This window comes from Panthera uncia (genome assembly GCF_023721935.1).
Source record: "Panthera uncia isolate 11264 chromosome A1 unlocalized genomic scaffold, Puncia_PCG_1.0 HiC_scaffold_16, whole genome shotgun sequence".
Taxonomy (NCBI): Eukaryota; Metazoa; Chordata; class Mammalia; order Carnivora; family Felidae; genus Panthera; species Panthera uncia.
In genome coordinates, this window is record NW_026057576.1 from 45,434,284 (window position 1) to 45,445,426 (window position 11,143).

General features: G+C 36.0%; 1 protein-coding gene across 5 annotated transcripts in view; it reads left to right on the forward strand.

The window, feature by feature from the left end:
• Positions 1-11,143, forward strand: part of PIBF1 (progesterone immunomodulatory binding factor 1) — a 201,543-nt gene that overhangs the window by 29,820 nt on the left and 160,580 nt on the right. For all 5 annotated transcript variants that reach the window (XR_007461128.1, XM_049647059.1, XM_049647060.1 and 2 more), the window contains exon 6: positions 8,237-8,370. Coding sequence is in view for 4 of the 5 variants with exons in the window: in XM_049647059.1 (XP_049503016.1) it covers positions 8,237-8,370 (134 nt within the window). In the remaining variant the exon portion in view is untranslated. The remainder of the gene's footprint in view (positions 1-8,236; positions 8,371-11,143) is intronic.

An 11,143-nucleotide genomic window follows, 5' to 3' on the forward strand; every position in this document is an offset into this window, starting at 1 on the left:
AAGAGCTTCAAAAGAATAGGTTTTAACTCTTCTTTAAATATTCGGTAGAGTTCCCCTGGAAAGCCATCCAGTCTTGGACTCTTGTTTTTTTGGAAGATATTTGATTACTGATTCAACTTCTTTACTGGTTATAGGTCTGGTCAGGTTTTCTATTTCTTCCTGTTTCAGTTTTGGTAGTTTATATGTTTCTAGGAATTTGTCCATTTCTTCCATATTGCCTGATTTGTTGGCATATAATTGCTCATAATATTATCTTACTATTGTTTGTATTTCTGTGGTGTTGGTTGTGATTTCTCCTCTTTTATCATGACTTTATTTATTTGAGTCCTTTTTCTTTTTGAAGAGTCTAGCTAAGGGTTCATCAATTTTGTTAATTTTTTCAAAGAACTAGCTCCTGTTCTATTGACTTTTTTTAAATTTCAATATCATTGATTTCTGCTCTAATCTTTATTATTTCCCTTCTTCTGCTGGTTTTGGTCTTTATTTGCTGTTCTTTTTCCAGCTCTTTTAGGTGTTAAGGTTAGGTTGTGTATTTGAGATTTGAGACTCCTTCTTTAGGAAGACCTGGATTGCTATATTTTACTTCCCTCTTATACTTCACACCTTTGCTACATCCCAGAGGTTTTGGGCTGTCGTGTTTTCATTTTCATTGGGTTCCATTTACTTTTTAATTTCCTCTTTAATTTCTTGGCTAACCCACTCATTCTTCAGTAGGATGTTCTTTAATCTCCAAGTATTTATGGTCTTTCCAAATTTTTTGTTGTTGATTTTGAGTTTCATAGCATTGTCTGATCTCATAGCAAGGTATGATCTTGATCATTTTGTACTGCGTTCATACTTTTAATGCTTATGTAAATCCCTTGAAAGGCATTGAAAGCCATACTTTCTTAAATTGATATACTTACATTCTTGGAATAATCAGTGAGATTTGAAAGATAATTTAGCAAATTGGTCTCATTTAAAATGTTAGGATTTAAATTTGTTTGATTCAATCATATTTGGGTCAATACCTACTGAAAAAAACAGTATCTCAAATTTCTTTCAGTAGTTTGCTGAATAAAATGTAAGCTATAAAAATTGCTTCCCAACACAACATATTGTTCCGCAGTGGAGAGTTCTGCTAGATCCATGAACTAGTTGGGAGTAATAGTAAATATAACGTGTCCTACGGTAGTAGGCACATGAAAATTAATGAACCACTAAATGAGTTAGTGTACTCACTCTGTGGAGGCAGCAGTTAAGATTCAGAGAAGCTGACTCGCTAGAAAAGTCCAGTGCAGACAGATTTGAACCCATATCTCTTTATCCCAATCTAACCTCCACCACACTTGAAGTTACCTTTTGTCATTCCTCTAAATTTTTTAATTTTTCCCTTAGAAAAGCTTAAGCTTTCATGTTTGAATTCACATTTACTGGCTGAAATAGATATTATTAAAAATTATAATTTATTATCATTTATTTAAAAATATCATATATTATCATGTAAAACAAAAAAAATCATTAAATCTTCTTGTTTTCTTTTTAACCCACGGTAGACTTTTAATACTTCAGTTTTGTCTTTTTTAAGACTTTAGAAGGAGTAAAAAAAATGTGTAAATAATATATTTCTTGAGGATCATAGCAACAACAAATAGTAGTCTCTGGCCACAAAACAGACACTTACTTAAAGGTCAGTCTATAGCAGTCAAAGGTTAACTAGGTTTCTTGTTCTTTTCCATATTTAGTTGCTTGGAGTATATTATAGATAATGTGAAACTTGTGAGAATTCTGAGGAATGAATTCTCATTTTCCCAGAATGGCTAACCATACCATTTCTTCTCATTCATTAAACTGCTATCCAGCGTAAACGGCTTCTGATTTGAACCATTGACCTTAAGGTAAATGTCACCATATCACCTTTCCAATTTCCTTAACTGCCCTATCTCCCCACAGGCAGGAGATCACCTCATTTATTAAAGATTTATTTTGACACATAGGTTACCACTCTCTTCTCAGTTTAAGTGGTGTGAAAGACAAAAGATTTAAATGATGGCTTAGAAATTCATTATACCTAAAGTAATTGCCTTTTGGTTTACATAGCAGCTTGACTGTTTAAAATGTGCCTATTTAATTGCATCTTTGAATCTTTTTAACTTTTTCTAGAAAACATTTAGATTTGATGTTATTTTGTCAAATGGTTCTTATTATATATTTAAGAAATGAGTGTAATAATTGTTTTAAAGGAAGGGAGTCCAAAATTAACTGATTTATGCATATGCCATATTTGAACCCATAAAATTTGCAATTAAAGTGCTTTCAACACCCTGGATTTGAACAGTAAATAATAATATTAACTTCCAACAATGGTTTTATAGTTTCTAGAGAATTGATTCTTCAAAAACCAGAAACTTGAAATTAAAAGCATGAAGTATGTATGAATTTGAGAACATAGATTCTAGTTCAGCCTCTCCTAGCCCTGGAATCCTGGACACATCTTCTAACCGCTTTTGGCTTTAATGTTCTTATCTTGAAAATAAGATTGTAGTAGATTATCTCCAGGCTATCTTTCATCTCTGAAATTCTGTAAATCTAAAATGCTTAGCTGCTGTGGGACACCTGGGTGGCTCAGTCAGTTAAGCGTCCAATTTCGGTCATGATCTCACAGTTCGTGAGTTTGAGCCCTGCATAGGACTCTGTGCTGACAGCCCAGAGCCTGGAGCCTGCTTTGGATTCTGTGTGTGTGTCTCTCTCTGCTCCTCCCCAACTCGTGCTCGCTCTCTCTCTGTCTCTCAAAAATAAATAAACATTAAAAAAATAATAAAATGCTTGGGGCGCCTAGGTGGCTCAGTCGGTTGAGCGTCCAACTTCGGCTCAGGTCATGATCTCACAGTCTGTGAGTTTGAGCTCCGCGTCGGGCTCTGTGCTGACAGCTCAGAGCCTAGAGCCTGCTTCGGATTCTGTGTCTTCCTCTCTCTCTGCCCCTCCCCCGCTCATCCTCTGTCTCTCTCTCTCTCTCTCTCTCAAAAATAAATAAACATTAAAAAAAAATAAAAAATAAAAAAATAATAAAATGCTTAGCTGTTGTTTTTGGAAAGAAAGGGTATCTCATTATAAATTTGAAAGTTCTAATAGTTGATAAATTTGTCAAAACATTATATAATACAACATTTTCAGTTTCTAATGTCAAACAAACTGTAGAGAGATACATAGAGTAAAAAAAGTGAGTCTCAAAAATAAAAATTAAAAAAAAAAAAGTGAGTCTCTTCACTACCCACTTTCATCCTGCTCATTCCACTTTGATGTGATTATCACATCTCATGCTTTCCATTCCTATTTTTCAGGCATCCTTGAAGAACTTCTCCCCAGTTAACATTTTCCTGTTTGAAGCCTCTTATTTCACCTAAAAAAAAATTGTTTTAATGTTTACTTATTTTTGAGAGAGAGAGAGAGAGAGAGAGAGAAATAGAGACAGAGTATGAGGAGGGACAGAGACAGAGAGGGAGAATCTGAAGCAGGCTCCAGGCTCTGAGCTGTCAGCACAGAGCCCAATGTGGGGCTTGAACCAACGAACCGTGAGATCATAACCTGAGCTGAAGTCAGACACTCAACTGACTGAGCCACCCAAGTGCCCCTGTTTCACTTTTTAAATGTGTGTAACCTACATAAAAAAAAGTCTTAATTGAATTTTTACAAAATGAATACATCCACCACCAAATCAAGAATAAAAGCTCCTTTTGTGCTGTCTCAAAATTCCGCATATATGTTGCATAGATATTATTGTTTCAGAAGGTGTGTTTTATTTGCAGATTTATGATAGTATTCTGTAATTTCACTTGGAAAACTGATAATGTATTAAATACTTAACTTTTAAAGTCATTTTTTCTACATCTGAAACTGTTTTAAATGCTAGTGATACATGGTCCATTTATATTTCAACATTAGTTCCTTTTGAGAACATTTCTAGTATAACTACTATGTAAAGGTTACTTGGTGTACAGAGATAAAGCAGGTCTTCAAGGAAACCCACGTCTTAGGTGGGTGTGAGGAAGGATGAGGGTTATAGGAAAGAGAAGAAAACATGCAATTACAATAACATTTACTTTTTTCAGTCTGGAGATAGCCTTCTATTATTTCCTCATATGAATAATATAGAAGAGGAAAAAGATAACATTAATCCTGGCAGTCAAAATCAGTTCCATTTTAGATATGTAGAAACCTGTCAAACAGTTTAAATCTTCTCAATGACTTGGACTGTTCTTATTTTCCCCATATAACTTTTTTTTCTTTATTATAAAAGGAAATTGAGACACTGTTAACTGGTTTACTGTAACATGGAAATTCTCTCTTAGGGTTTGATGACTGGAAATTTTATGTGTGCCCCTTTATGTTTGAAAATATTGTTTACTACTTTTGCTTTAGTCACTTCAATGTCCTCTTTTGCTCCTTTCCGCAGGCATTAACTGCAAACTTTAGTATAATAGGCAGAGTACTAGGTACTAGGATTATGGAAAACCTCCTTAAATTTTTTCTTATGATGTAGAAGGCAAGTAATGGCTGCTCATAGCACATATGATAGGGTTTCTGACAGAAAGAACCAGGTGCTATGGAAAAATGTAAGACAAACATCAAACTCAGATTTGGGGCTTGAGTCTTCCCAAATAAGTTGATGCTGAGTTCAAAACAGGGAAGGATGTATAGGGATGATACAAAGTAATCTTTTCTATTCTCGTTAGCCTTCACCTGGAAGTTGTACACAGTCATAGCATGTAATACCCTTTATTTCTGTGAAGACTCCCTCAGTTGCCTTCTGCTCTTTGTCCTCTGGCCACCCTTTAAATGTTCATATTCCTCCAGGATTCTGTTTGGTCTTTGTGCAGTTTTTAAAGTTGAGCTATCAATTTGGCTCGAATCTCTCTAGAAGCCAAAGTAAAATTGAAGTACTATATTAATTTATAGTTAATGATTATATACTATTTTTAGCCACTTTTGTAAGCACTATAGATGTATTACTTGATATAGTCAACACTCTGTGAGGTAGATGAGGACTCTGAATATGAGAGGTAAACCTGCCCAAAGTCTTAACTGCAGGTAATTCGGTTCTAGACATGTGAATTCTGGAGCTTGCCTTCCCAACTGTCATAGTATACACTGTTCCACAGCAGCTACATGATTAATAGCATTTAGAAGGATAAAGCATTCTTCAGGGGAACTAAAGTATCTTCTGGGACTTAGGCCTAAAATGATGTATGTGATAATCCGTAGGGGATATGATAGAGTATCTTCAGTTATGATCCTATCATAAATACTATAGTAACATTCCAGTCTTAGGAGGAGCTTCTCAGTATAAGAACATAATATTATACCAAAACAAAACGCACACCATGATAGTTTTTCCATAATGCATTTCTCAGACAGCCCTTGGATAGAAATTTGGGAGCTAACATTTCAAAGTGATGTTTAATAGTTTGAAAAGGACAAAAGCAGAGGATCTTACTCATCTTTGTGTGTACAGAGCCTCATCTAGGAATAGTCATATAGAAATAATTCAGTCAGTATTTGTGGAATGAATGTGGCCACGCTTACCTGGTCTGCTACTAAAGAATGACTTGGAACAGGATGCATTAATCATGACAGGTTCTGGGGGTGGAGTTGACAGTCGCTGGCAAGATCTGATAAGTTCAAAGGGCAGAAATAAGGAGGAACTCTGTCTCTGTGTTTTGTTTTTCCTCTCATTTCCATGTTCATTTATTTCCTAATTTATTCAAAAGCATTCATTTGATTTTTCCTGAATACTAAATGCCTTGTAAAGTGATGGCGATCCAGTGGTGAATAAGACAAAGCCCTGCCCTTAAGATATTTATGCTCTGGTGAGGTACATAGAAAACTAATCTGATGCTACAGTGCAGTTGGTGCTCTGGAGGTGACAAATAAAAGTTCAGATAATATGCAGCTATTTAGGCAGTGAGAACAGGTTAGAGGAAGCATGCTATGTTACAAACTTCAGCTCTTCATTAGGGTTGGAGGGTGATAGGTGAATATGAGAAATGATGAGATAGGAGGTTTGTGGTAAGCCAGGCTAGGCTGTGGTTTTTGACGATGTTCCCTTCTAATAACCGCTCTCCTATAGCGGTCTGGTGGGTGAAAGGAAGATTGACACAGAAGAACTTTCCAAGTGCCACAAAATTCCTTCTTTTGCTGAATACCACCACTGAAACTGCATGACTAATCTCTTCAGTAACTATTTTTCATTGTAGATACTGGATCTTCAGGTGTCTCTTCATCTCTAAGTTGTGAGCTCCTCAAGAACAGCAGCTGTGTTTTATTTGTTTCTGGGTCTTTAGTATCTAATTGTTACTCAAACAAAAAACAGCCATTTAACGTTGGTAGTCATTTTATGTGTTATTCTAGTAACCAAAGCAGTTGCCCTATTTTTTTCTATGAAAACTAGAGCTCAAGTTTTAAATAAACAAACTTACAACCTACTCTGTCAGTTTAAGATAATTTGTCTTCAAGTAGGGGAAATAAATACTACACAGAAGAATTGAAAAAAAATTTTTTTAAATTTTTTTTTAATGTTTATTTATCTTTGAGAGACAGAGCACAAACGGGGGAGGGGCAGAGTGAAAGGGAGACTGAATCTGAAGCAGGCTCCATGCTCTGAGCTATCTGCACAGAGCCTGATGCAGGGCTCGAACTCAAAAGCTGTGACATCATGACCTGAGCTGAAGTGGGACGCTCAACTGCCTGAGCCACCCAGGTGCCCCTGAAATTTTTTTTGTAATTGCAAGGACATTCACAGCATAACAGAAGAATTCATTAAAGAATTTGGTCAACTAAAGCGGGAGGCATCACAATCCAGACTTTAGCCTCTACTACAAAGCTGTAATCATCAAGACAGCATGGTATTGGCACAAAAACAGACACATAGACCAATGGAATAGAATAGAAACCCCAGAATTAGACCCACAAAAGTATGGCCAACTAATCTTTGACAAAGCAGGAAAGAATATCCAATGGAAAAAAGACAGTCTCTTTAACAAATGGTGCTGGGAGAACTAGACAGCAACATGCAGAAGAATGAAACTAGAGCACTTTCTTACACCTTTCACAAAAATAAACTCAAAATGGATAACAGACCTGAATGTGAGACAGGAAACTATCAAAACCCTAGAGGAGAAAGCAGGAAAAATAAACCCCTCTGACCTCAGCCGCAGCAATTTCTTACTTGACACATCCCCAAAGGCAAGGGAATTAAAAGCAAAAATGAACTATTGGGACCTCATGAAGATAAAAAGCTTCTGCACTGCAAAGGAAACAATCAACAACACTAAAAGGCAACCAACAGAATGGGAAAAGATATTTGCAAATGACATATCAGACAAAAGGCTAGTATCCAAAATCTATAAAGAGCTCACCAAACTCCACACCCAAAAAACAAATAATCCAGTGAAGAAATGGGCAGAAAACGTGAATAGACACTTCTCTAAAGAAGACATCTGGAAGGCCAAAAGGCACATGAAAAGATGCTCAGTGTCGCTCCTCATCAGGGAAATACAAATCAAAACCACACTCAGATATCACCTCACGCCAGTCAGAGTGGCTAAAATGAACACATCAGGAGACTATAGATGCTGGCAAGCATGTGGAGAAACGGGAACCCTCTTGCACTGTTGGTGGGAATGCAAACTGGTGCAACCGCTCTGGAAAACAGTGTGGAGGTTCCTCAAAAAATTAAAAATAGATCTACCTCATGACCCAGCAATAGCACTGCTAGGAATTTACCCAAGGGATACAGGAGTGCTGATGCATAGGGGCACCTGTACCCCAATGTAATACTACATGCCAATGAGAAAGAATGAAATATGGCCTTTTGTAGCAACGTGGATGGAACTAGAGAGTGTTATGCTAAGTGAAATAAGTCATACAGAGAAAGACAGATACCGTATGTTTTCACTCTTATGTGGATCCTGAGAAACTTAACAGAAGACCATGGGGGAGGGGAAGGAAAATTAAAAAAAGAGGTTAGAGAGGGAGGAAGCCAAAACATAAGAGACTCTTAAAAACTTAGAACAAACTGAGGGTTGATGGGGGGTGGGAGGGAGGGGAGGGTGGGTGATGGGTATTGAGGAGGGCATCTGTTGGGATGAACACTGGGTGTTGTATGGAAACCAATTTGACAATAAATTTCATATTTAAAAAAAAGAATTTGGTCAACTATGTTTAGCTTGAAATGTTTTATTATTGTTTTGATTTACAGACTTATGAGGAAGATCGAAGAAATTATTCTGAACTTCAAATTAGATGTCAACGTTTGGCCTTAGAATTAGCTGACACAAAACAGTTAATTCAGCAAGGGGACTACCGTCAAGAAAACTATGGTAAAGTCAAAAAGTAAGTAGTTAAGATGGCTACAGTAGTTCTTGTGTGTGTGTGTGTGTGTGTGTGTGTGTGTGTGTGTGTGTGTATGCATCAAAGTCACCTGAATTGTTATCATCAACATTGTTAATTCCACTTTGTACCTTACTCTTTTTCTGTGTCCCTACTTTTGAATTTTCCAGAATGTCATAGTTGGAATCATACAATATGGGACCTTTTAAGACTGACTTCTTTCACTCAGTGATATACATTTAAGTTTCCTCTAGGTCTTTTCATGGCTTGATAGCTCATTTCTTTTTGGTGAGTGATATTTCATTGTCTGGATATACCACAGTTTATACATCCATTCACCTACTAAAGGACATCTTGGTTAGTTTCAAGTTTTGTCAGTTATATCTAAGTCTGCTGTAAACATCCACATCAGGTTTTTGTATGGACATAAGTTTTCAACTCCTTTGGGTAAATACCAAGTAGCACAATTGTATGGTAAGTGTATTTTTAGTTTCGGGGCACCTGGGTGGCTTAGTCGGTTGAGTGTCCGACTTCAGCTCAGGTCCTGATTTCATGGCTTGTGAGTTCAAGCCCTGTGTCAGGCTCTGTGCTGACAGCTCAGAGCCTGGAGCCTGCTTCAGATTCTGTGTCTCCCTCTCTGTCCCTCCCCTACTTGCACTCTGTCTCCCTCTCCCTCTCTTTCAAAAATAAACATTAAAAAAAAAAAGTATTTTTAGTTTTGTAAGAAACCACTAAACTTTTTGTCCCAAAGTGGCTCTACGATTTTGCGTTCCACCAGAGGTGAATGAGAGTTCCTATTGTTCTATGTCTTTGCCAGTATTTGGCATTCTGGATTTTGACCATTCTAATAGGTATTTAGGGGTATCTCACTGTTGTTTTATTTTGCGTTTTTCTGATGACATTTGTTGTGGAACATCGTTTCATGTGCTTATTTGCAATCTGTATCTTCTTTGATAAGGTGTCTATTAAGGTTTTGGCCCATTTTCTAATTGGGTTGTTTGTTTTCTCACTGTTGAGTTCTAAGAGTTCTTTGTATATTTTGGATAACAGTACTCATCAGGTATGCCTTTAGCAAATATTTTCTCTCATTCTATGGCTTGTCTTTTCATTGTCTTGACGTATACCTTATTCTGCATTGCACAAAAAGTATGTGGTTTTGGCAGTTTGTTGGATTTAGATTATATTTTTATATCCACTTTTATTTTATTTGGAAGTTGCTGCTGTCTTTTAAAATGTAATGTCTTAGAAGATAGAGACCCAGTGAAGTCCCATGTGTGTAAATATTTTTGAAATCTCACTTGATGATTATTTTTGTTTATGGAACCAATTTAAATACTTCAGTTTTATCTGAAGTTTTTTTAACTATTCCTTTCTGACAAAGGACATATATACTTTCAAAAGATAAAACTTTTCTTGAGAATATTTGCCAGTGCTACTAAGTAGCTATAGCAGAGAATTTTCCTTTTACTGGAATATACTTTTCTGTTGTTTGTACATTAATGAGCCACTACTTAGCTATATGTCCCTAGGTACATCTGTTATCATTCTAAACCAAAGTTTTGTCATCCATGAGATGGTGTTGATACTAGTAACTGTACCATAAAAACAAGATCAAGTAAAGGAATATTTATGCAAATATTTATAGATAGAGACATTATTCTAATTGTTCACTGCTGTCTGTACCTGCACCCAAAATTATTCTTGAAATATAGTAGTCACTTAATATTTATTAAACAAATGGACACTTTAAAAATTACATAGCAACATAAATAAATTTCAAAGATCAGATTGGTATTCCTACTTCCAGCATGACTGACATGCTGCGTGTATTATTATGTATGGATAAATGTTAAAATATGGTAATTATTGGAGCTTGAAATCAGCGGCTCTTGAATAAAGCTAGATTTCGAAAGAATCATTTCAAAAGTAAGTAGATTGTGATGGTAAGATAATACTTTGATTTGGTGTTTTGATGTACTCTCTGCCACTATAAAACTGTAGCAGTAATAGATAAAACATGAAAAGAGAAAACTAAAAAGCCAAGTCATCAGAATAATCAGAGTGGCCATGAATTTGAAGGATAAATGAACAAAGATGAGTCATAGTAATTATTGGTAATTGTTGAAGCCAGGTGATGAGAGCAAGGGAGTTCATTATATCATATCTATTTATATATATGTTTTACTTTCTGTAATAAAAACCTAGGAAGGAAAAACATAGCCCTCATCAAAAATATGATAAACATCTTTATGTGCTAGAAATGGAACCGAAAAACAAGCAAGAGGGGCTCAAACTGTGAACTCTTTAGTTCGTTCAATAGAGTGAAGAGATTAAAGAAATGTTCTGATTACAAAAATATAAGATAAACTGAGGGTGGGGGGAATCACTCTTGTGTCCCTGATAAATTCTTACACATATGCAAAAGGAAACCGGCATGTGGATGTTAATTATAATTAGATTAAAAGAATTCAGATGCTTTTCAGTAGCAGAATGGGAAATCAGTTATGATTTATTTCTATAATGTAATTCAATGTAGCAGTTAAAATCATTAAACTAGATCTGGGTGTATCTATACGGACAAGTCAAATGGAATACTATATTTTAAAAAGTGTATCCATCTTTTTTTAAATTTTTAAGTTAAAAAAAAGTTTTAAGTTTATTTATTTGGGGGGGTGGGGGGGGGGGGAGAGAGAGAGAGAGCGAGGGAGAGAGAGAGCGACCCCCACCCGCCCCCCCCACGTTCCCCCTCTTTATAAATCCATTGTTGTGTATCCAT